At 36.5% G+C, this 26,189-nt stretch overlaps 1 protein-coding gene across 2 annotated transcripts in view; it reads right to left on the bottom strand.

Moving 5' to 3' along the window:
• The window catches only part of EPS15 (epidermal growth factor receptor pathway substrate 15), a 140,986-nt gene that overhangs the window by 91,818 nt on the left and 22,979 nt on the right, over positions 1-26,189 (bottom strand). For both annotated transcript variants that reach the window (XM_080801409.1, XM_080801410.1), the window contains exons 2-8: positions 17,192-17,233; positions 12,959-13,048; positions 12,055-12,102; positions 8,819-8,914; positions 6,212-6,277; positions 4,283-4,408; positions 2,192-2,251 (exon numbers count right to left, since the gene is read on the bottom strand). In XM_080801409.1, coding sequence (XP_080657535.1) covers positions 2,192-2,251; positions 4,283-4,408; positions 6,212-6,277; positions 8,819-8,914; positions 12,055-12,102; positions 12,959-13,048; positions 17,192-17,233 — 528 coding nt within the window. The remainder of the gene's footprint in view (positions 1-2,191; positions 2,252-4,282; positions 4,409-6,211; positions 6,278-8,818; positions 8,915-12,054; positions 12,103-12,958; positions 13,049-17,191; positions 17,234-26,189) is intronic.

The following is a 26,189-nucleotide window of genomic DNA, read 5'->3' as shown; positions in this document are numbered from 1 at the left end:
AAAATCTTTTTAAAAAAAAGGGGGGGGGCGGGGAAGGGCACCTGGGTGGCTCAGTAGGTTGAGGCCTCTGCCTTCAGCTCGGGTCATGGTCCCGGGGTCCTGGGATCGAGCCCCGAGTCAGGCTCTCTGCTTGGTGGGGAGCCTGCTTCCCCCCTCTCTCTCTGCCTGCCTCTCTGCCTACTAGTGATCTCTGTCAAACAAATAAATAAAATCTTTTTAAAAAAAAGGGGGGGGGCGGGGAAGGGCACCTGGGTGGCTCAGTAGGTTGAGGCCTCTGCCTTCAGCTCGGGTCATGGTCCCGGGGTCCTGGGATCGAGCCCCGAGTCAGGCTCTCTGCTTGGTGGGGAGCCTGCTTCCCCCCTCTCTCTCTGCCTGCCTCTCTCCCTGCTTGTGATCTCTGCTTGTCAAATAAATAAATAAAATCTTTAAAAAAAAAAAAAGGTATATACAAATGTAACTAAAAACCAAACAAACTTAATTACTTCGAAATTAGGAAACATATTCCTAAACAGGTGATTAAAAAAAAAACCTCAAAATTATCTAAAAAGTAGGGGCACCTGGGTGGTTCAGTCATTAAGCAACTGCCTTTGGCTCAACTCATGATTCCAGGGTCGAAGGAGAAATCCCCTGCTCCGCAGGAAGCCTGCGTCTCCCTCTCTAGCTCCCCCTGCGTGTGTTCCCTCTCTCTCGCTGTGTCTCTCTCTGTCAAATAAATAAATAAAATCTTTAAAAGAAAATTAAAAGTAGCAAAAAGGAGAATACTTTATATCAATATCTATGGAATCCAACTAAACCTGTACTCAAGAGAAAATACATGCTTTAAATTTTTTCAATATTAAAGATAATAAGAAAGGGACTCAGTACTCATTTTCAAAAGTTTTTTTTTTAAGGCAAACCAAAAGAAACTAGGAAAAAAGAATTAAGATAAAAGCTGAAAAGAATGAAAAAGTCAAAACATAAGAGAAAGGATAAATACATCCAAAAGACGGCTCTTTTAAAAGATTTATAAACTAGGGCGCCTGGGTGGCTCAGCTGGTCGAGCGACTGCCTTCGGCTCAGGTCATGATCCCGGACTTCCAGGATCGAGTCCCGCATCAGGCTCCCAGCTCTTTGGGGAGTCTGCTTCTCCCTCTGATCTTCTCCTCTCTCATGCTCTCTCTCACTCATTCTCTCTCAAATAAATAAATAATATTTATAAATAAATAAATAAATAAACATAAAAAAAAGATTTATAAACTATATAAAATTCAATTAAACAAAAGATGAGAGGGGGCAAAAATACATAAGATTTGGAATGAGAAAGTAACACAACTACAACCCCAGAGGATCTTAAAAGAATAATGCAAATCTATCATGAGTTTATAAAGTCAAAGAAATAGATAATTTCTCAGCAAAATAAAGACAGAAAATCTGAAGACTAGTTTCCACGTAAGAGATTAAAAGGGGGATTACAGATTTACTATTCATAAGCTCACAACAAAATTGTATCTACTCTTTAAGGAAGAGATGAATACAACTCTATTTGGAATTAACCCCATTTCCAAAGATGACATGTCTTCAGATAAGATGTCAAAACTTCCTCTGACTCTATACATTAAGTGAAACTACAGTGTTATCCATGTTTTCCTTTAATAAAACAAATGTGAAAATCTGGGGGTATATTTGAAGTAAAATTATTCCATAGCAGAAGGAGGTACTGAGATGCAATGCCTGGTTAAGATGGGATACAAAGGATCAATACCACTCAGCGAACCCTATGTACCTTAAAGTCAAATAATATAAAGATGGTAAGAACATACATTCTCTATTATTCATTTGTTTAAAAATATGTATTGAGGGGCGCCTGGGTGGCTCAGTGGGTTAAGCCGCTGCCTTCGGCTCGGGTCATGATCTCGGGGTCCTGGGATCGAGTCCCACATCGGGCTCTCTGCTCAGCAGGGAGCCTGCTTCCCTCTCTCTCTCTCTGCCTGCCTCTCTGTCTACTGTGATCTCTCTCTGTCAAATAAATAAATAAAATCTTTAAAAAAAAAAAAAAATATGTATTGACTACCTGTACACTTTTAATAAAAATACTCCTACCAACAATCTTAAGGAAATATAGTTTTCTTCTGGGGATAAACTAAATAAGGAAATTCGCACTGGAGAAAACCATTAAGAGGTTTAAGATTTTTAAGACCATTAAGCTACTTACAACTGCAAACTCATCTCTGTCAAGCATTCCATCATGATCAATGTCACTCAACTCCCAAACCTTAAAAACAAAAGAATTGACAAAGATTAATGCTCTTTCATTTCATGTGGTACCTGTAAACACCAAATACTTAAATCGGGGGGAAAATTTCATCTAAACATTAAAATATCTATTTCTCAGAGAAATCTCACTTTTGCTGAACATTTTATTAAATCATTATTACATTCTATATTAACATTATTGGAAAAAGTCATAATTTTTAAAACAAATATTTTTAAATAAAAATTCCTTACAAAAATTTAAAGAAAGTATTTGTTTCTCTCAAATAAGAAAACAATTATGTACATAGCACTTTAAACAGCTACAATGCTTTTTCACAAACATCATCTCAGTTAATTCATGCAACAACTCCATGTGGTACTATCAACCAGCTTTTAGACATGAGGAATATGATTCAGTTAGGATCACGCAACCATTATTAGGTTATAGAATCAGTATTCAACATAAAGATTTCCAACTAAGTCTATTATTGTTTTCCATACAGAATCTCTAATCAATCAAAAGATATATCTAGTGAATATTAATTATGAACCAGCTAATGTCCAGGGCTTACAAGGGAAAAATAAATCTAAAAGGACCTAGTAGATTTGGTTTAAATACAGAGTAGATTGCATACCTTAGACCAGCTATAAAACTATGTTATATCCTTGAAAATAAGATATTTAAGTCATTCAACAAAATTTTACTTGGGACAGAAAGAGAAAGTAAGAGACTGGAATGGAGATAAACAAGTGTCTGGTCATTAAGTGTCTTGAAGGAATTTGGACTTTACCCTAAATGCATCAGGAAGCTACTAAGAGGGTTAGTTTCAAGTAAAAAAAATAACAGGATTATATTTATAGTTTAGAAATCTCATACGATCACATAGCGGAGAAATGATTAATGAGAAACAATACTGGAAAATGGCTTTTAAATTAATATTTACTGAGCACCTAACCTATACAACACTGATCCAGTAGTACTACTACTGATGATGTGGTGGTAAAGTCATTATCACCATCAGCATCACAGCAGCTAGCATCAAAGAATATGCACCAAGCACTGTGCTGAATATACACATTATCACATTTAATCCTTACAACTCTATAAAGTGGCAATCGTGCTCATTTGAAATATTAAAAAATTGATACATGGTTTTCTGATGATTCACCCAAGGTCACATATCTAAGAAATGGTGCAGACAGGATTTGACCCCATGTATTCTGACCAAGCAAGGGATTAAAGAAATCGCTGGAGGGTTAATGAGAGTAGATGAGGTTTGAAGTACAAAGAGGCCTAGAGAGAAATCAGTATGGAAATAGTCCAAGAGTAGGGAAAGCCCAGCTGAAGTTGGTGATCATCAAATTATGATGATACCAATTTTATTAGACTCTCAGCAGTCCATATTCAACCACACAGAAGGCACATAATTAGCTTAACACAAAGCTGGATTATCACCAGGTCAGGAGAAAGGTTAGAACACATGGCAAAGGGAGCCAAAGATATCAACATCAAACTGTGAATTAAGTTGGTTGAGGAAAAGAATTAATTTGAAAAACAGAGAAAGTAAAGGACTCAGACTTAAAGGTCCAGTGAAGTCAAAGAATTAGTCTTCCAAGTACTTATGAAAGAGATCTAGAAAAATGGGAAGTTCTATTTAGAGAGTAGAACAAATGATTTCAGAGATGAAACTATTCCTTATGGCAAAGCCCCACGACACAGCTATGAAGTAGGTAGCAGATACAAAATACTGGTGGTCCCTAGAAATTAAATCAAGGAATTGGGAAATCAGAGCATACAGCACAAAGAAAAAAGGACCTACTCAAAGGGCTTATATATGTAACTAATTTCAAGCACTTATACTTTAGAGGGAATGTCAAATAAAATTAATCGGCAATAATTTTATATATTAAATCAGAACACAAAAAACTCTATAATAATATAATTTCAAAATAAGGCCTAAGTATTTTTTAACAATAAGCTATAAATGCTCCTGGTAGATACAAAAGTAAGATACATAAAGATTACATTTAGAATTTAATAATATCTTACTCTTCCAAGGATATCCACAGGTAACTTAGAGTTGAGCAACACTGGTTTAACTTTATCACCAGAGAGAAATCCATTCACCGGGCTTAAACTATCAAAAATTGCATCATATTTGGCCTTATCTTCAGACTATAATATAAAAAAGATCACAAGTTAAATAGTGGTGATATGCATTTAACTGAAGTTATAAAAATCAAATCCTCAAAGAACAGGCAACATATCCTTAAAATTATTTAAAAAATAATTTTTGCAGGTGCCTGGGTGGCTCAGTCATTAGGTCTGCCTTCAGCTCAGGTCATGATCCCAGGGTCCTGGGATTAAGCCCCACATTGGGCTCCCTGCTCAGCAAGAGGCCCGCTTCTCCCTCTCCCATTCCCCCTGCTTCTGTTCCTTCTCTCTCTCTCTCTCTCTCTCTAATAAATAAAATCTTTAAAAAAATTGCTTTCATCAAAAAATATTATTATAAATAATAATTTAAAAGTTACACAAGAGTCCAGTATCCCTTCCATTCCTTTCGTAGCTCGAACACTATGTCTGCTTTTCTACTGTGAGCTTCATGGAAAGATTTTAGTGATAGGAAGGGCTCTGAGAGGAGCATCTAGTCCAACCCTCTCACTTAAATCCATAGCAAGGAAATTACTTTTGTGAGAACACACAAGCTATTTAGTGACATTCTATGACTTTCTCAACATGGTATCAGTTACATTTCAAACTCAGATTTTAAAAAGAAAATAACCACCATAGGAATAAACATCAAGTTTCCCCCATTTTTCCTAAAGCAAGATTTCCTTATCAATAACAGGACATTCCCTAAAATCCTGGGAAGTTACATGTATAACAAAAAACTACTGTTCAGGGGTGCCTGGGTGGCTCAGTGGGTTAAGCCTCTACCTTCAGCTCAAGACATGATCTCAGGGTCCTGGGATCGAGCCCCACATCCGGCTCTGCTCAACAGGGAGCCTGCTTCTCCCCCTCTCTCTGCCTGCCTCTCTGCCTACTTGTGATCTCTGTCAAATAAATGAATAAAATCTTAAAAAAAAAAAAAACAAAAAACCAAACTACTGTTCATGGAGCACCTGGGTGGCTCCATCTGTTGAGAGTCCAACTCTTGATTTCTGCTCAGGTCATGATCTCAGGGTTGTGAGATCAAGCCCCATATTGAGCCTCAGGTTGGGCTCCATACTCGGTGGGGAGCCTCAGGTTGGGCTCCATACTCGGGGGGGAGGGTGGTCTGCTTGAGATTCTCTCCCTCTGTCCCTCCCCCTGCTTGTATGTGTGCTCTTTCTCTCTCCCTCTAAAATAAATAAAATCTTGAAAAAAACAAAAACAAAAACAAAAACTATTGTTTGTGATTTGTCCAAAGCCAGATCCCTATACTTTTCAGAATTAGTTAAGAACACACAAGCATACATAAACATAAAAACCAAATGACTTTCTGACAAAACTGTACATATTTATTAAAGATCATCTGAACTGCTATATTCTAATATTATTTAAAAATTACAATTAAAAAAATCTGGTAAGATAGTTATAACTAGTGTGATGTCTCCAAATAGATACAATGCAAAATACCCATTTCAGAAAAAGATTTCATATAGAATTGTTAGTTTTAGACCCATAAAGAGAATTATCTAGTTAACCACAATTTTTGAACAGGAAATAAAACCAGTGAGGCAAACTACCTATTCATGAAATAGGATTATGACATAACCATTTTTAGTTTATACTATAACAGAAATTAGATTAAGCTATACTAATTGTCACAAAATGATTGACAAAGATCTCTCAAAAGATTTCTCATATCAGTATTTCCCTGCAGTAAAAATGAAAGTCTCATGCAGATTACAACAGATTTTGGAAATAGGGGACAAGGATTATGTGGGTAGGAAGCAAAGCAGTGATAAGGAAAAAGTAGTTAAAAAGTTTACTCACTTTTACAGCCCATGGGAGTTCAGCTACAGAAGATCCACTCATTAGCAAAGGACTACTGGTATCATGCTAAAAAGGAAAACAGAGCACATGAAGAGCTGAAAACCTCACATCAATAAACAACAAAGAAAAAGTGGTTTTTGGATTTAAATACATTCATACAAAATTTGGAACTCAAACCACACAGGACACTATTCTACACTGACTCTATTAGACTTTTATCTAAATAGAAATGAAACAAAAAGTTATCTGAGTTAGCTGCATAAATGATATTAGAGAACTAACTGAAATATTTAAGTGTTATAGAAGAAATCTTATTACAACTGATATCAAGATAAAGATACAATGTAACAAAAATATTTGTGGCCCTGTTAACTGATGACTTTTTCCCAACACTATTTAAGGAAAGCAAACTGGGACAAGAACCCAACTTAAGATTTCTTAAGTTACAAGTACATGAACGTATTAACAGCATGCCCAAGTTGTTATATTTATCTGCTTGTAGAAACAGATGGATATATTTGAAACATTTTTATAATAACATAGTTAGGCAACAAATCCCTAAAATTAACCCTCTGATTCCATGCCTAAACTTACAAACGCAGAAATTTTCAAAACTGAAGTTAAATTCATAATACTCAGACCAAATACTTTTAAAAATATTGAATTTAGAAACAAGTAAGAGCCACAGCACCTGGGTGGCTCAGTCTAAGTGTCTGCCTTCAGCTTAGGTCATGATCTCAGGGTCCTGGGATCAAGCCCTGTGTCAGGCTCTCTTCTCAGCAGGGAATATGCTTCTCCCGCTCCCTCTCCCCTCTCTCTCTAACTCTCCCTCCAAATCGCGCTCTCTCTCGCTCTCTAAATAAATAAATAAAATCTAAAACAACAAAAAAAGTAAGAGCCGTGAAACTTCTGAAAAGGGGGACAGGGTAGGGAGGACTAACTCTAACAGATGTAAAAACAAATTATCAAATATGATAATTAAAACAATATGAGATGAACATATGGATAAACAGATCAAAAAGAACAGAAAAATCCAAAAAGAAATCAAAATACATGACTGAGGTGGCATTTCAAATCAGTAAGGAAAAGACTGGTTATTGAATAAACTGTATAAGGTCTATAAAGTAGCCATCTTGAAGAAACATAAATTTGAATCCATATTCCTACTTGATATCAAGACTAACATAAATGTGGGACACCTGGGTGGCTCAGTCGGTTAAGCATCTGCCTTGTGGTCAGGTCATGATCCCAGGGTCCTGGGATAGAGTCCCACATCCAGCTCCTTGCTCAGCGGGGAGCCTGCTTCTCCCTCTGCCTATTGTTCCCTCTGCTTATGCTCCCTCTCTGACAAACAAACAAAGAAAATGTTAAAAAAAAAAAAAAAAAAAAAGACTAACATAAATGTGTAAAAAGAAATGATTAAAAAAAATTAAATCCTAGTAACTCATTTACATAAAGAACAATGACCTCCTTATGGGGGGAAAAAAAAAAACAAAAAAAAACACCACAATGTCAAAAGACAAATGACAAACTGGGGGGAAAAAATCTGTGTGTGTGGCGGGGGGGTGGATGTGGGTGTTAGAGTGTAGCCTCTAGAATTTAATTTAAAAAAAAGACTAATAACCTAAGAAAAATAACAAAAGCTTTAAACAGACATTTCACATAAAGGTAATATAAATGGCTCATAAGCATGAGAAAAACTACTCAAATTCACTCTATAAAACAAAACGGGCAAATTAAAACTACACTTAATGTTCCATTTATCACCTCTCAAATTGACAAGGTTCAAAAAGTTTAACAGTATGTTAGCAAAAGTGCACTCAACCAACTGATGGCGGAACTGTGGATGAGTACAACCACTGTAGAAGGCAAATTGATATTATATATGAAAATTGCACAAATGAACAAACTTTTGAAACAGCAATTCTACTTCTGAAAATATGCACATATATTTCTGCACATGCAAAATGACACATATCCAAAGTTATTATTCATTGCAGCATTTTTTTAATTTTAATAATAAAATATTAGGAATAAGCTAAAAACCTATCAATAGGAAGTTAAATAAGTTATGGTAGAGGGGAGTGTGGGGGTGATAGGTTAAACAGGTGATGGGGATTAAGGAGGGCACTTACTGTAATGAACACCTGTATAGTATGGTATGGAAGTGAGAATCACTATACTGTACACCTGAAATATTACATTGTATGTTAATTAACTGGAATTTAAATTAAAACTTTAAAAATTTTATATAAATAGAAGGAAATACTACATAACTATAAAAAAGAATAAAGATGCTTTTATGTAAAGATCTCTAAAACATATTACTAAAAGGGTATAGAATTGTATTTATTAATTATATACTACTAGCAATTTAAAATGAGGAAGTGGGTATTTATATTTCTTTATATACACATATACTAAGTCTGGAAGGATATATAAGAAACTAATAATAGCAGTAGCCATTAAGAAAGAAAATCAGGTAGCTGGGTGATAGGGGTTAGGGGAATTTCTTTTAATATGGCAATTCTATTTTTTTTTAATTTTTAAATCATGTAATATCATTTTTTTAATTAAATAAAATTTAAATTTAAGATCATTTCTTACAAATCTTGGTGGAGGGACGGCCAGGTTCAAGCTACTCAGTGAAACCTCCAATCCATTCTGGGCACATGCCACAAGACGCAAAGCAACAAAGAATTCCTGAGAAAGAGAAGCATGAAGTTAAGTGCATTACCTATCCATCCATCCATCCACACACTTATAATATGAAAATATAAAACAATTCATAATTACTCCAAGATCTTTATGTAGCAACAAATATAACAGCACATTTGCCTGAAAACATTTGCTTTAAAATTAAGAAAAAAATCTATGTACAAAGATGTTCCTAACATTATAAACAGCAGAAAGTATTAATAAATGGGAAAATACTTAAATGAACTGTGATACAATCAGATAGTAGAAATTATATGGAATTAACACATGCTTCAAAAATATTTAATTATCATTTAAGTGAGGAAAAAGAGTCTGGAAAAAAGCCTAGAAGAAAATAACAACTGAATGTTATCAAAAGTCATCTCTGAATTTAAGATGATAAATTTTGAAACTGGGCCAATCACTGATGTGACTCAACCACTGCTATTCCAGGAAAGCTACAGAGAATACAGAGCTACTGTGCAGCGTCTAAAACAATTACATAACTTCCGACTTCAAAATACGTGTAAATCTCTCCCAAAGGTCCTTGGATTTTTGGCATTTGAAGCCTTTAAATAAATGCAGAGATACTGAAGCAACTGGTTTTCAGCTGAGTTAAAGTCAGGTATGGGAAAAGATGTAACAAATGCTTTTACTCCAGTTATAATCACTTACAACTTAGTATAGTTGTTGATGCAATCAACCCTTCACTTTGCTCAAACCACCTATACCCTTCTTACCCAATTCCTAACCTATTCTTAGAACCTTGCAGGTCTGTCTGCTTTCTACAATACCTTGCCTTCGCTCACAAAATCTTGCAAAGATTGTATTTCAAGATCTCCCCTTCCCGTTTCATTCACATATATCCAAAGTTATTGTACAATCTTATATTATACAAAGCTTTTATACAATCTGACTTCAACTCCCACCATTAGCCAGAGAAACCACTGTCTATGTCACAAATAACCTCTCAGCTACCAAATACAATAGCCTCAAAACAAAAAACAAAACAAAAGACCCTGCCTCATCCTGCTTATTCTTTTGGCAGTCTGAACATGATAACTCCCAGAAACTCTCCTCCATCAAAATAGCTTCGTAAAACTCTCCTACTTTTCCTCTGACCCTTCAAGTCTCTTCTCTTGCAGTCAATGCCTCCTCCAACCTCCAAATGCTGGTATTCTAGGGTGTCTAGGTGGCTCAGTCGGTTACCCTGCCTCAGGCTCCCTGTTCAGCAGGGAATCCGCTTCTCCCTCTACCCCTCCCCCTTCATTTGCATGCTCACTTGCTCACGCGTGCTCTCTCTCTCAAATAATTAAAATCTTTAAAATAAATAAATAAATAAATGCCGGTATTCTAAGTACTCCAGCATCAACCTTCTCTCCTTTCTCATTCTATGAGAGATTCAATTACTCTTAAGTAATCAGGTCCACCCCCATAGTAGGGATGTGTTCTGAAGTGAAATAGTCCTCCTGCGTTAAATTCTAGTTCTGCTACTTAAAGTTGTGAGGCCACAGGCAAGTTAAATAAAATTTTCCTGCAAAATTTTTCTAATACCTACCCTGCCATGTATTATGAGGAACAAAACAAAAACCATACTATAGAAAGAAAACACCTACTGTCATTTTTGGCACACAGAAACTCAAAAAACATTGGTTTCTTTCCTTTCTTTTTCATGTTAATTCAAAAATCTTTTGCTCCAATGCAAACATCAAAGTTTAACTGCAGACCCACAAATCCAGCCACCTGGATTTAACAAAGACAGCTCAAACTCAACATCCAAAGTCCAGGAATATCAGTGAAGAATTTATTATACTACAAACTCATGAAGACAGGGACTACATCTATCACGTTCACCTCTGCATTTCCAAAGCCTGATTCAAAATAGGTACTCAGGGTGCCTGGGTGGCTCAGTTGATTGAGCAACTGCCTTCAGCTCGGGACACAATCCTGGAACTCCGGGATCGAGTCCCGCATGGGGCTCCCAGCTCCATGGGGAGTCTGCTTCTCTCTCTGACCTCGCCTCTCATGCTCTCTCTCACTGTCTCTCTCTCTCTCTCTCTCAAATAAATAAATAAATAAATAAACAAACAAAACAGGTACTCAACAAATATTTGCTGACTGAATGCACACTACCTTGGCTGCTCATATTAAGTTAGTTTTCCTATGTCTCCAATGGACCAACTGGCCCTCCTGCCCAGGGGTTCCAATCTACAAGCTAACCCTAGAATCTTAATTTAAATTTAATTAATCTTAATTAAATTTAATCTTAATCCTAATTAAAAGACTGGATATTCTGACCCTCTCATCTAAATTTCCCATCCCTTTTCTAAGTATGCTGCTGCTTCAGCCATCCTATATGGGGGAATTAACTTTGAGTAGCAGTGCTCAGCCAATGTATCAGCATGCAGCAAGCTTTGAATTCAATCCTGTGGACCTCTGAAATTCATCCCAACAAGCTGAATGAACTTCAAAGTACACTGATGGTGTTCAATACCCATAATTGTTTCATGTATTTCTAGTCTAGGGTATACTTATGGCATATAAACCATTTTTTGATTTATATGCCAAGTAAAACCTAGACCATAACACTCACAAGTAAGTATACTGTACAGGTAAGAAACTGAGTATGTTGAAAAAGGTAATGGTATTAGAAAGTAGAGCCTTTGAGGAGTGCTTAAGACACCAGAGTGGGGCCTTCATGAATGGGATTAGTGCTTTAAGGGTCCAGAAAGATCCCTCGCCCCTTCAGCCTTTTAAGGATACAACAAGAAGTTTGCGACCAAGAACACAGTCCTCACCCAAACATATGGCAGCCTGATCTTGTATTTTCAGCCTCCAGAACTGTGAGCAATAAATTTCTGCTATTTATAAGCCATCCAGTCTGTGTTATCCTGTCAGAGAACCCCCAACAGACTAAGACATTCTAGGAGAACAATGTCACCAAATGATCACTAACTAACCTTTGGGAATCAGTTACTTTAATGTCTACTGAATTGGAAATATTTTCCAATATATTGTTGTAACACTTGCCCTTGAAAACCCTAATGTTGGTAAAAAACCAATTCCTAGTTTAAAATTAGAAAAAAAATCCTGGTTTTTATTCTGAAGCACTCAAAAAATTTCTCATATGTATCTCTGAATCTTACTTGTTTGTTCAGGATTCCTTTGCCATTTGTGTCAGCTAAATCCCAAATCTGAAATTCAGGGAAAAAAAAGTCAATGTATATTTTAAACAAAAATCGTCTTAAAGATAATAAATTAAATCCCTGTAATATACAATTTCATTCTCTTTGGTCCTCAGATTTAAGAATCATAGAATTAAAAGTGGGAAGAAACCTTAGTTATTTAGTGCAACCCTACACAAAGATACTAAGACCCAGTGAGATACTTACTCAAGAACATTTAAGGCATCAAGGAAAGAAGTGAAACCCAGGTTCTAACTTCTAAGTCCAATGCCTTTTTCATTAAGACAGGTTCTAACTCCAAATCTAATGCTCTTTCTACCAGAACCTACTACCTTGATTTTAGATCCATATTAAGATGATCTTCTTATAGTTTATGTTTATTTGTGAATAAATTATAAATTTATAATAAATAGTATTAATATCATGTATAAGGAGTCAACAGGAGAGGGACTTCCCACTTCTTGGTATCCTTTTCTAAGCCTCTTATCCCCAACTCTATTCACCACAAATTAAACACAGTTAGAGACAGTTGTAATAGAGGAAGCAGAGATAGAGCCAACTCTTGAGTGGGTGGCAAGGTTCCCAGGCTGCACTGTTTCTCCCCACAATACCCAAATGTACTATTACTTCCTCATTTTATCTCACTAAAAAGTAATTCATTTTCTAAAAATCTGAAAAACACCTTACTTTTCAAAAGGGTAAATCACAGCACCACAAATTCCCTCCATTGCATTACTATAACTGCTTCAATGATTCAATTCTTACTTCTAAGTTTCCTGATGGTATCCTTCTAAATTTGCATCCAATTTATTTATACCACTACATAAATATTCATTATAATCTAGTTGAAATGAACAAACACTACCTTTCCAAGAATCAGGTCTGGAAGCCCTGATCTTTTCAGAAAAACAGCAGCATCAGAAGCCAATACCCTTCCAGTATTGCCTGTATCAACCTGAAAAGATACAAACTGTGAGTTGACAAAAACCACAAAGACAAAATTATCACCATTTTACCTGCCTTCCTCCCTGTGACTTGGGAACTGGCTTTTTCAAAAAGGGAACAGGAATCTTTTGACTGACAAAAGCCAAGAAATATATGGAGAACCACATGAGTAGAATACCATCTCAACAGCACTGGTCATTTACAGTTTTTTTTTTTTTATCCACCCATTATACAAATGGGAAAACTGAAAGCTTAGAGGAAGTATAGCAAAATTAGTGGAGTCACAATATTAACATTTATCTTCTGATTCCAAGTCTTCTATAGGTGCCATTTAATAAACTTGGAGCACCTGAGGGGCTCAGACAGTTAAGCGTCTGCCCTCGACTCAGGTCCTGGAATCAAGGGCCCCACATTGGACTCTGCTCAGTAGGGCATCTGCTTCGCCCTCTTCCTCTGTCCCTCCTCCTGCTCATGCTCTCTCTCTCAAATAAATTTAAAAATAAATAAATAAATAAATTCTAATGAACTTAATAGTAATAGAAGGAAAAGGGCATAATTTCCTGGAAAGGTCTTCTGACAGATGAGAATAGCTGTATATGTTATCTGTTTTTTTTTCAAACATCTTTAAATCATTAACTTCTGCTTTTATACTTATTCTTAGCCACTGCAACAATTAAAAAAAAAAAACAAAAACAAAATCAAAGCAGTATCAGATTGAAAACCAGCAGTGATTCCATAATAAACTTAAGGAAACGTTTTTAAAATTCTTAAGTTCCTAAAGCGCGTTAACAAAAACACATCATTTTAATTTATAGGGATTTTCCTTTAAAACAGAAAACAGCTCAAAAAATGACTGTCACTTCCATAAAGATTTCCTAAAGTAAAATTGTTTGTAAAAATGAAAAGTAAATTTTAAAAAGTCATGGGAAAAGTAACATGATTCAAGGATATTTGTGAGCTAGCTGTTTTTCCAGTTTAGTTAAAAGACTGAGTTTGTTGTAAACATTCACAAAGCATTCCAGACAAGCCAATCCCAGCGAAGACAGAGAAGAGAAGTCCTTTCTTTTGAGTGCTGGAACACGGGATAAATCTGGCACTCAGAAAAAAAAAAAAAAATGCCCAATCCAATTTGGAGTAACCAGGAAGTACAAAAAGGGTAGAGAAACCTGCCTCTAAAAATCTCCAGAACACGGGATGCCTGGGTGGCTCAGTGGTTTAAGCCTCTGCCTTCCGCTCGATCATGATCCCAGGGTCCTGGGATTGAGCCCCACATCCGGCTCTCTGCTCAGCAGGGAGCCTGCTTCCCCACCCCCCTCATCCTCCCACCCCACCTCTCTGCCTACTTGTGATCTCTGTCAAATAAATAAATAACATCTTTAAGAAAAAAAAAACTCCAGAACTCCTTCTTCTTTGTCTACCCCCCGACTAGGAGATTCGCGGGTGGGGGACATCTATCCCTAGCATGACCTAAACAGAGGGACCATCAAGGGAAACACTGATCAAACTCTCATGAAATATTTATGTATCATATTCCAATTTTACTATCTTCCATTCTTTTGGCTACTATAATAAATTTAAACAGCCATTTAGTCTCTGTCATGTACAGGAGTTTCTGTTGTACTCTGACACTTGCCCAAAGGCTCTGCCGTAAGCTACAGGTTAGAATCTGTGTCTTCATCAAAGACAAAAAAAGACAGTTTCAAACCCTCGTGGAAAGAACAATTCCACATAACCTGAATTATTAACACTTCAAAACACAGACTTTTGGATAAAGGCTTTTGAGCTGACATCACCTTAGACAACTCTCAGACTGTACTGGTGAACTAAGTCAAAATAATCCAGAACTATGGAGTCTAGAAGTAGTTTTATTTCATGAAAGCAGACTCTTGACCCAAGATTCAGGGGAAGAAGAATTAATTACACAGGACTGAATACACTGTTGAGGAATATTTAATTATGGTTACTAACTTGGAATACTATTGGTATTATTTTTAATATTCTGTTTTCTAATGGATATGTAAAAAAGCTCTTTTTATCTCCTTATGTTATCTTTAGCCCTCAATTTAGTAGGTTCTGCTTTTGTAAACTGAATGAAATAGCTTTCGATGGGATCTGATTTTCACTGACCCTTCAGACCTCAAAAACAAATCTTTCAATGGAATGTCCTTATTTTTATGGCAATTTAGTTATTAACAGGTTAAATAATTTTTTCTCCTTTTTATCAGGATATAGTTGTGTAAATAAACTGCACAAAATAAAGCCTATTTGAGAACAGTTATCTTTTATTCAGAAAGAAAAAGCTGCTATTAAAGAAAAAGGACTGACTTATGCAGAGACAATGTCTAGAAAACCCTCTCAAGAAAACTGGCCTGCAACCTGGTCTATAGAGTCCCAGTCTCAGCGACAGTAAAGCAAGGTCACTTAGCAGGCTAGGAACCTTAGCAGATATGGGAATCCTCAAGATGAGATAAATACATTCAAATTCGTATGTACTGCAGATGAAAAATGGGAGAAAGAATTTCTAAGGTTTGAGTCCGAGTCTCAAGATAGAGAAAAAAATACCAAAGGCTTTAAAAAGTACAAGATTCTTTAGAAATTTCAGGGAGAAATTAATTCTCCAGGCTCTGAAGTTGTTATATAGTGAGTGTATGTCTGTAGATTTGCAAGTCGTACCCAAGGAGACTTATAATGGTTCATTAATAAACTTGCTGTAATTATGTAAATAGCCAGGTCAAATTATAGCCTTTTCTGTGATCATGATCACAGATAAGGAGACTGTTAGGAAAAATGATCCAGTATTTGGAAATGGGCAAATGAGACTGTCTACACCCTCAACAGATTTGATGTATGAACCCCTCATTGACTTTCTATTCACTAGGCTCTTTTACACTAGGAGGAATAGAAGTTAAATTATAGAAAACTGACAGCAATGCAATGATTCCTGTCCATACCAATAAATGAACTTGGCCTACTGGAGAAAATAAATCTCTACAACTCGGGGCACCTGGGTGGCTCAGTGGGTTAAGCCTCTGCCTTCGGTTCAGGTCATGATCCCAGAGTCCTGGGATCGAGCCCCACATCGGGCTCTCTGCTCAGCCGGGAGCCTGCTTCCTCCTCTCTCTCTGCCTGTCTCTCTGCCTACTTGTGATCTCTGTCTGTCAAATGAATAAATAAAATCTTTTGAAAAATAAATAAATAAATAAATAAATCTCTACAACTCATATTCTCATTTTTACATCTTACTGTTCTTCCAGTAATTAGCTGAAGTAAATAAAATCCTTGACACATGTTCATTTCATATTTGTATGAAAATCATAGTTTTAACTTTGTAAAAATTAAACTTAAAACATCTTCTTTTAATAAGATTTTATTTATTTATTTAAGACAGCGAGGATGCGTGCAAGAAAAGGAGTGCAAGGTGGGGAAGGGAAATGGGGGAAGGAGAGGAACAAGCAGACTCCACTTTGAGTACAGAGCCCCAGGAGGTGGGGTGGGGGGAGAGCTTGATCTCACAATCCTGAGATCATGACCTGAGCCAAAATCAAGAGTCAACTGATTAACCAACTGAGGCCCTAGGCGCCCCTAAACTTTAATAAGTCTTAAAAACAACAGAAAAGTCATTCTTATTTGGCCTAAAATGAATTTGGATATTTATATCTAGATTAATATATCTAATGTTATATGGATTTTATAACATATCTAATGGTATACATTATATGGATAGACATTTAAGATAATTAAATGTTTGGGCTTAATTGTCTCTTTCCTTCATTTTTCTGATAGCTTGTCAAAAAGAATTAAGCAGGGACTCCTGGGTGGCTCATTTGGTTAAGCAACTGCCTTCGGCTCAGGTCATGATCCCCGGATCCTGGGATCGAGTCCCACATCAGGCTTCTTGCTCAGTAGGGAGCCTGCTTCTACCTCTGCTTGCCATTCTCCCTGCTAAGGCTCTCTCCCTCTCTCCCTCTGACAAATAAATAAATAAAATCTTAAAAAAAAAAAAAAAAGCAGTCAAAGTAGGAGGCTAAAGCACAAGAAATTGAAAACAAGACACATTAAATGTGTTCAGATGGGTAGTAATCTGCAAATACACCATCAAGAGTTGAAAGTATTTTTATAGTCATTCAGGACAACAAAGATACAAAAATCTTACCTGTCTGTAGTATTTTTCATATACAGGATTCCCACTTGATAACTAAAATAAATAAATAATTAGAAATTAAATGCTATACAATAATCTGTATTGGTGTATTTACATTCTTTCAACAGATACTGGAAAAACAAAGATGAGTAAGAGTAAAATATACTTGATTTTGAAAAACAAAGATGAGTAAGAATAAAATATACTTGGCTTAGTTTCTTTTCAGGGAGAAGGGAAAGTGAAAAAAGGCAGCTATATGGATTATTAAGAATCAAGTAGACAAAATAAAACAAGAATTTTAAAATTATTTTTGATATCAAAACTTCTTTTCCTCATCCGAAATTTTACCAAGAAACCCAACAAATAACAAATTAGGGGTGAAATGTTTTGGTTAAAAAAGGCCCAAAGCTTTCAGCATGCATCTTCTACACAAGTATCCAAGGTCCCTACAATTCAAAAACATTTCAATAAAATAATCTAGTGAATACATAAACTGACATACAAAAATATGGTATTTATATGATCAGACCTTAAACACTTGTAGACAAGGAGTGCCATTTAATTCGTACCATGGTTCAGAGTTCCCTCGTCAGCTAATAAACAGATTTACTCTCTCATCTGAAAGGCAGCTTAGGAGTTTCAACGTCTGAAGGCTCAGGTTCACCAGACCACAAATATTTAAGAGTGTTCTGGAACCAGGAAGAGAGTCCAAGAAGGCTCCACAGAAGTGACACCAGTGCAGGAATTTGAAATATGGCAGAGAAGGGGAGAGCGTGATTCTATATGGAGGTAAGAGTATGCACAGAGCATGCAATCAACAGAAATCTCAGTTACATTTGAAAGAATAGTAAGTCATTCTGAATGGTGACAGGAATTAGAGATAAGATTTTGAAGTTTCGTAGAAGACAACATAAGAAGGGATTCATATACCTTGGAAAAAGTAAAGAAAATGAGAATGGACAAAGGGGACAGATTCAATACTTATTAATATAGTATTAGGTCTAGGTGATTACTTGTGAACAAGGAAAATAAGATGGAAGGTAGGAGGCTACTTAGGAAATAGTTTTAATGGGCCCAGTAGAGGGGACCTGAACACCCGCAACGGCAGAAAAGAAGGATATGATCTGAATAAATATTTTTAAGATAGATCTGACAGGACTCATTAAGTAGATGAGGGGGCAAGAGAGGCTTAGATTGAAATACAAAGATAAACAGGAAAAAAACCTTCAAGCATCAAGGTGGGGCCTATAGCCTTAATGGGTATAAAACTGGATTGAGGAATCAACATTCAGGACACCTGGATGGCTCAGTCCATTAAGCACCCACCTTTGGCCCAGGTCATGATCTCAGGGTCCCATCACTGAGCCCTGAACTGGGCTCCTTGTTCAGCGGCAGGTCTGCTGCTTTGCCCCCTCCTTGTGCCCTCCACCGCCCACCCCCCAGCTCATATTCTCTCTTTCTCTCTCAAATAAATTAAAAAATCTTTTTTAAAAAGATTTCATTTATTTATTTGACAGAGAGAGAGACAACAAGCAGGGGGAGTGGCAGGCAGAGGGAAGGGAGAAGAGGGCTCCTGCTGAGCAAGAAGAAGGGCTCGATCCCAGGACCCTGGCATGACCTGGGCTGAAGGCAGCTGCTTAACCAACTGAGCCACCCATGCACCCCTAAATAAATAAATTTTTTTTTAAAAAATCAACATTCATTGAATACCAACTTTAAGAACACATATGCTAATAATACTCAAGAGCCACATAGTATCATTCCAATTCGCAAGAAACCTAGTATAAACCACAGTATCCTTGTGAGCCACATAGTATCATTCCAATTTGCAAATGAGGAAACCTAATGTGAAGGTTAATTTTATGTGTCAATTTGGCTAGGCTAACCCAGTTGTTGGTCAAACACCCATCTAGATGTTACTCTAAAGGTAATTTTTCAATTAGCAATAATCGCGCCTCGGATAAACCTCATTGGCTACGATACTGCCGATACTGCCACTGCGCAAAGCTCTAAAGGTAATTTTTAAACGTCATTAACATTTGTATCAGTAGAATGAGTAAAATAATGTGGGTGGGTCTCATCCAATCAGTTGAAGGGCTTAAGAGAAAAGCCTGAAGTACCCTGAGGAAGAAGGAATTTTGCCTCCAGAGAGCCTTTAGATTCAGAAGCAACATCAACTCTTCCCTGGGTCCCCAGCCTAGCCTGCTGGCCTACTCTACAGATTTAGGACTTGCCATCTCCCACAATCACATAAGCCAATTCCTTAAAATCAGTCAATCAGCGTATTTGAATATGTGTCTATCCTGTTGGTCCTGTTTCTCTGGAAAACCCTAACACACCTAACCTCACAGAGGTTACTTACCCAAGCTGTTAAATGGCAAAGCCCAGAGTTAAATGCAGGTTTATCCCACTCCAAGTTCCATGCTCTTTTACAATACCATGCTGCTTTCCATATGCCCTGGTTTGCTCAGGAGAGTCTTACCTCATAATCTGTTGTCCCAGCATACCATTCAGCTTACCATTTGTCTCAGATTTCGCATTTTCTCAAATGAACTATTATTATTAGTCACTATATTAAAATAAACCACAATGGATTTAGTATACCTCTACTGTATATATCTGACTTTTGGCCAAGGTATCAACTAGTAGTGTAAGTGCTTTATCCACTTGAACAAGGGATGAAATTTGAAAGAGGACTAGTGATAATTCCATCTTTCTTTTCCTGATTCTTCACAGATACAGTATCACACCTTTTCAACAAGAGCATGCAGAGACTCACTGAAAAGTATCCTCAGACACAAGCAACTTTAGACAGCTAACTCCTTATAACCTTGTGAGGGAGTGGAAAAGGTATTTGACACTGGTACTGCAATGAAATGAAATTACAGAAAGCCTACAATTTGCAGCATCTGAATTTAGTGGAACATGTAAAATAATCATAATTAGGGACAACAGTCATGATAAGATTTGTCTATATAAAAATATTTGTAAAAAAGAGTAGCTTAATAGAGGCAAAAATAAAAAACCCTGTAAAAATACTGGGGCTGACAAATTTATAATTTTCAGTAACAAAAAAAATAAGAATTAAGACTATTCTCCACTTAGCAAATTTTTTCCTGAGATAACCAGATACATCACAACAAACAGAGTTTATTACCAATTAAAAATATTACTGGTTAGGGGTGCCTGGGTGGCTCAGTGGGTTAAAGCCTCTGCCTTCAGCTCGGGTCATGATCCCAGGGTCCTGGGATCAAGCCCCGCATCAGGCTCTCCACTCCATGGAGAGCTTGCTTTCTCCTCTCTCTCTGCCTGCCTCTCTGCCTACTTGTGATCTCTGTCTGTCAAATAAATAAATAAATAAATAAAAATCTTAAAAAAAAAATTACTGGTTACAGAAAATAAACTGTAAAGGTTAACAACTACAAACCCTAATATGTAACTCTGAAAACTACAATTTCATGAAAAAATTTAAACTAGTTAAACTATACTGAAAAATAACTACACTGTTCAGTAAAGTATCAGCGATACCATATCAGAGACAGGTGTGGCTAAGAAACTGATATGAAAAATGATACCAAAAATAATTATTCTGGATGCGTTTTTAATATTGTGATGATCAATATAAAGATTTAACTTTGGGGCATCTGGGTGGCTCAGTTGGTTAAGCAACTGCCTTCAGCTCAGGTCATGATCCCAGGGTCCTGGTATCAAGTCCCACATCAGGCTCTCTGCTCAGCAAGGAGCCTGGTTCTGCCTCTCCCTCAGCCTGCTGCTCCCCTTGCTTGTGCATGCGCTCACTCTCTCTTTCTCTCTCTGTCAAATAAATAAATAAAATCCTTTAAAAAAAGACTTAATTTTATTATAATACAAATGTTTTATTTAGTAAATTTCATTTTTGAAAATCGTGTTTGACTAGAACTACTATACTGATCTACCAATGTAATCATTTTGATGCCCAGAAAAATATATTTCAAAAAACCTCCAGAATTTTAAATATTTGTAACTGTCCCTTTCATTCTCAAAAATGTCTGGGTTGAGTGAAAAATTACATACCCATCCAACTTTCAGATAAGAGTGAAGATACTTTGCTAGAGGAAGCAAATACCATCAATAATGAAGAGGTAATTTTTAAAGATAATTCAGCTGAATTTTTAGGACCCGGTGGGAAGGGGGGGGCGGTCAGGGAGGAAATCTCATACACAGGAATGAAATTCTGAGCTCCAAACTGTACTTTATTAATCATCACAATACAGACTCATTGGTTACTACATAAACACATTTGAGAAGGCATTAGCTAAGTGTCCTAAAGTACACCCTGTGCTGATTAGTATACTAATATGATACAGCTAAGTGAGAATGGAAAAAGCCATCCAAATTGCCAATTCACTCATCAAGGAAAAAAAGTGTTTTCAGCTTGTCTCAGTAAAAATATTCTTTCCTGAAATATGATCATTTTAGATCAAAAAGAAATCACAGATACACAACACTAACAATGAATGCAGAGAGAAAAAAATTTGAAAGGCATAGCTAAAATGGTAATAGTGGTTATCTCTGAATAATGGGATTATAAATTGGGACGCCTGGGTGGCTCAGTTGGTTAGGTGGCTGCCTTCGGCTCCGGTCATTATCCCGGTATCCTGGGATCGAGTCCCACATTGGGCTCCTTGCTCAACGGGGAGCCTGCTTCTCCCTCTGCCTCTGCCTGCCACTCTGTCTACCTGTGCTCGCTTGTGCTCTCTCTCTGACAAATAAATAAATAAAATCTTTAAAAATAAATAAATAAGAAATTTTTTAAGAATGGGATTATAAATTACTTTTACATTCTTCATTATACTACTCTATTCTCTGAAAAATTTTTATAAAAAGCATTTCCTATTTTTTTAAAAGATTTTATTTATTCATTTGAGAGATTTTATTTATTCATTTTATTCATTATTCATTCATTTATTTATTCATATTCATGCACAAGCATGGGGAGCAGCAGAGGGAGAGGGAGAAGCAGGCTCCCCGCTGAGCAGGGAGCCCCACACAGGGCTTGATCCCAGGACCTGGAAATCATGACCTGAGCCGAAGCCAAGTGCTTAACCATCTGAGCCACCCAGGTGCCCCAAGCATTTCCTATTTTTATAATTAAAATAAAACAATAAAGCTATTTTCAATTTGAGGAAAAACACAAAAATCCCCAAATTTGAAATCAGTATTCAAAATCACCTACGGATTTTTAGCATCTAAATTATTTCTAAAGGAAAACTTTTAAAGTTGTCAAAATAAAAATCTGACCTTTTAAAATTCTAACAAATATAATAAATTCTTATTAGCTGCCATAAAGTAAAATACTCATAAGCAGTAAAGCAGTAAGAGTTCCTTCTAAAGAGTCAGTAGCTATTTATTACTACTCTGAAAAAATGTTAAGTGTTTATAAATAATAAATATTAGAAAGCAAACAGTTTTGTAAAAAAAAAAAAAAAAAAAAAAACAAAAACCCTCAAGTTTTGGTATCAAATGGGCCTAGATTCAAAGTCCATTTCACTGCTTCTTAGATGATCTTGAAGAACTTATTGACCTCTTCAAAAAGCCTATCTCCTGGTTAAGCACCAGACTTCAGCTCAGGTCGTATCTCAGGTTCCTGGAATCAAGCCCCACATCAGGCCACATGGAGCTCACTGCTCAGCAAGGAATCTGCTTGCCCCTCTGTCCCTCCTCCTGCTCCTGGATGCACGCACTCTCTCTCTCTCTCTAATAAATAAAAAATAAAATAAAAAGCCTGTCTCCTTATTTTGAAGCGCCAGTAATATCTATTTCTCGTAAGTCTTGTATGAATAAATTAATTGAAATAAACAGATGGCTACTTGTTTCCTAACACCCTTTCTTCTCTTCTTTCAGAACAATACCCCTAAGCTTTACCTGGATATGTGGACACCTAGCTAAAGCTCCATTTCCCAGCCTCTCTTACAATCCCAGTTCTCCTCAATGGAATAAAAAAGGAAATAATGTGTCCAACTCCAGGTTCATGCACCTACAGGGAAGGAAAATGCTTTCTACCTCCTAGCCCTCCCAGTTTGCCAGAATGCAGAATGCAGATATGGTAGCAGAACATGGAGCAGCTGTCCAGACTGAGAGATGGAAAACACGGTTGAGAATAAAAGAATGACAAGTGAAAAAGGGCCTATGTCCTGGACGCTATCATGAAGATGCCATAGCAGCCCCATACCACTAACCCTATCTGCACAGTTACTTAAGAGAGAGAAATTCTCTCTTGTTTAAGCCACTGTGATTTTGGCTTGAACCAATATCCTAATTAATGCAACAAAGAAAAAAAAAAAGGAGCTGTTATTTTTACTACAAAAAAAATCATTTAAAGTGTAATAAACTTCAGTGAGAAAAAAGTTATTACAAAAGTATTGCATACTATACCATCCTAAGGCAGGCTGCTTTATAATTCTCAATCATTCATTCTCCTCTTATCAAAGTATTAATATCTCTGCCTGTTGCCATGTGACTTGTGCCTCTCTGTGGCAAAAGTGCCTCTCTGTGGCAAGTACAACTCTACTGTTGGCTTAGCCATGTGACTTATACTGCCCAGTGAAATAGGAGAAACTTCCAGTTCCAAGTAGAAGTTTTAAGAGCTATTGTGTGTTTCCCAACTCTTGCTTGCTATTGTGTGTTTCCCAACTCTTGCTCCTTTCTCTCTACCAAGAGAACAATTCTAAAATGAAAAAGAATCATAGGGTAGAACCATAGGTGATTACTAGGGACCCTACAATGTGAGCAATAATTAAACTTTTGTTATTGTAAGCCACTGATGGGGATTTAGGTTATTTCTTATTCCAACATAATCTAGCAAAACATATAGGTAACCTAATAACAAAGAATACCAGGTAATAAAAAGGGGGTGGGGGAGAAAGTTCTGGTTATTAGTGAAATTCATAGGTTAGTAAATAGATGTCAAGAATTGCTTCATATGGAATTTTTAGATTCATTTTTGGGGGTTTTGTGGAGGGTAGACACTATATCATAGGACTTCAAGAGACTATGATTCTATAATGCACAAAAGGAACGAAAACTTTAGTGTTAGGCTTATTGTAAATGGTTATAGTACAATGTGGGGGGAAAGGGTAAAAATAAAGAAATAACCTCTAAAACATGACGCTTATCTTTTTTCTGTTAACCACAAGGTCATACAATAAAGAATAACCAGTGAATAATATATGATAAAGAATAACCGGTATATAAACTAACAAAATGAAGAGGGGAGTTGGTATGAATACAAAGGAGTAACATGAAAAATCTTTGTGATGGAATTTTACCTTAACTGTTTTTATGAATCCTGATAAAATCACTTATGTATAGAACTACATACACACACACACACACACACACACACAAATATCTATAAAACCGATGACACTGAATAAGGCCTGTAAATTCTGCTAATGTTGATTTCCCAGTTTTGCTATTGTACTATAGTTACATGAGGTATTACAATTAGGGACAACCAGGTAAAGAGTATATGCCACCTCTCTATGGTACCTTTTGCAACTTCCCATGAAAAGGTGGTGTTGAAGACCATTACAAAGTAGAGAGGTAGAAATTCAGACAGGAAGAACACTGGGTGTAAAGGCAAGCAGGTACAGAAGTCTAGGTAATGAAAAGGAGACAACGGAATAGATTTTATTTTTCCCAAATAAACCACCCAAAACCTTGTTTTGCTCTCCTAAAATTTTAAGAAAATGAGTAATAAATTCAGTACTAGCAGACATTAAAAAAATAAGAGTGTTACAAAAAAATAAGTGTCATAATGCACAAAATTTTCCAGGTATTGCCATACAAGTATTTTTGACATATTAACACACAAAAATTCAGCTACTTAGAATACAGCCTTCTAATACTCCATTTTCAAGAGAACCGAGGAACCAGAGGGGGAACTACCCCTGACATACTTTCAACTACTCCATCACAACCACAACCACCAACTCCTTTAATAAAGGAACAGCAGTTCCAAAGGCCAGAATAATTAATGAATACAACCAGAAAAGCCTATGCATTTATACACATACATTTATTCAGTGTGACTGGCTTGCAAAACCTCTACGGTCTTGTGATGTTTAAAACAGATTTGTGTATTTCACAATACAAAGGAAAAAAGGATAAAAACGAATAGTAAATGGAAGAATAAAAAAAAAAAAAAAAAAAAAAGGAGCAATCCAAACTGACAAAGGGAACGTCTTGGCAACCTAAAGACATCTGAAGAGTCAAAAGAATGTCAATAATAAAGAAACTTCAGAAAGGAAAACAACCCTGAAGCTGAGTAGAGGACAGAGAAAAGCTAGTCATGTGAGCAGTCCTCACCTTTAAAGCTGACAAGAAGGAGCTCAAGTAAACATAAGCAGCCAGCTGGGCAGTTCACTTAAAGAATGCACAGTATTAACCCTCAGTTCTAGGAGTCAAAACTCATTTAATAATAAATATATACTAGAAGTCTTCTAGAAACAGAGCAATAGGTTTAAGTATCTGGGTTTACAAAAATCATATAGGGCTCCTGCCCCCAAAACAGCTTATATTCTACTTAAAGTTGCAATGTTCCATTCTGCAAACATGCTAATAGCTCATGTTTGTCCCATAACATAGCATTATAAATTGGTAACATAGCAGGCAAAAACCCCAGAATATTCCAAGAACAGTATTGTAAAGAAAATTTTCAAAATCTAGATCTAAGAATATATTTGCTTTGGAGATGATCAGAAATGAAAGGTAAAAGTACTTTAACAGACAAAAGGATTTCAAAAGATGACATAGTCGTATCCTACTGAAAACCAGTGGGCATAAACAGACCATATCATTAACTCACACCAATAATGAACCAGCTTTTGTTAAATCCAGTTCAACCTGGTCAAAAATCAAAGTGGCGGAGTGACAAAGAATGAATACAAAGAGTAGCTTTGGTCTCTCATCAGAAGACAGTAAGCCCTATACATGCCAGTCTAGACAGCCCCAGATAAAGAAAAATCAC

The sequence above is a fragment of the Martes martes genome (assembly GCF_963455335.1).
Source record: "Martes martes genome assembly, chromosome: 4".
NCBI classification, from domain to species: Eukaryota; Metazoa; Chordata; class Mammalia; order Carnivora; family Mustelidae; genus Martes; species Martes martes.
Note: the sequence above shows the minus strand (reverse complement) of the source record. Positions and strands in the feature narration are given on the sequence as shown.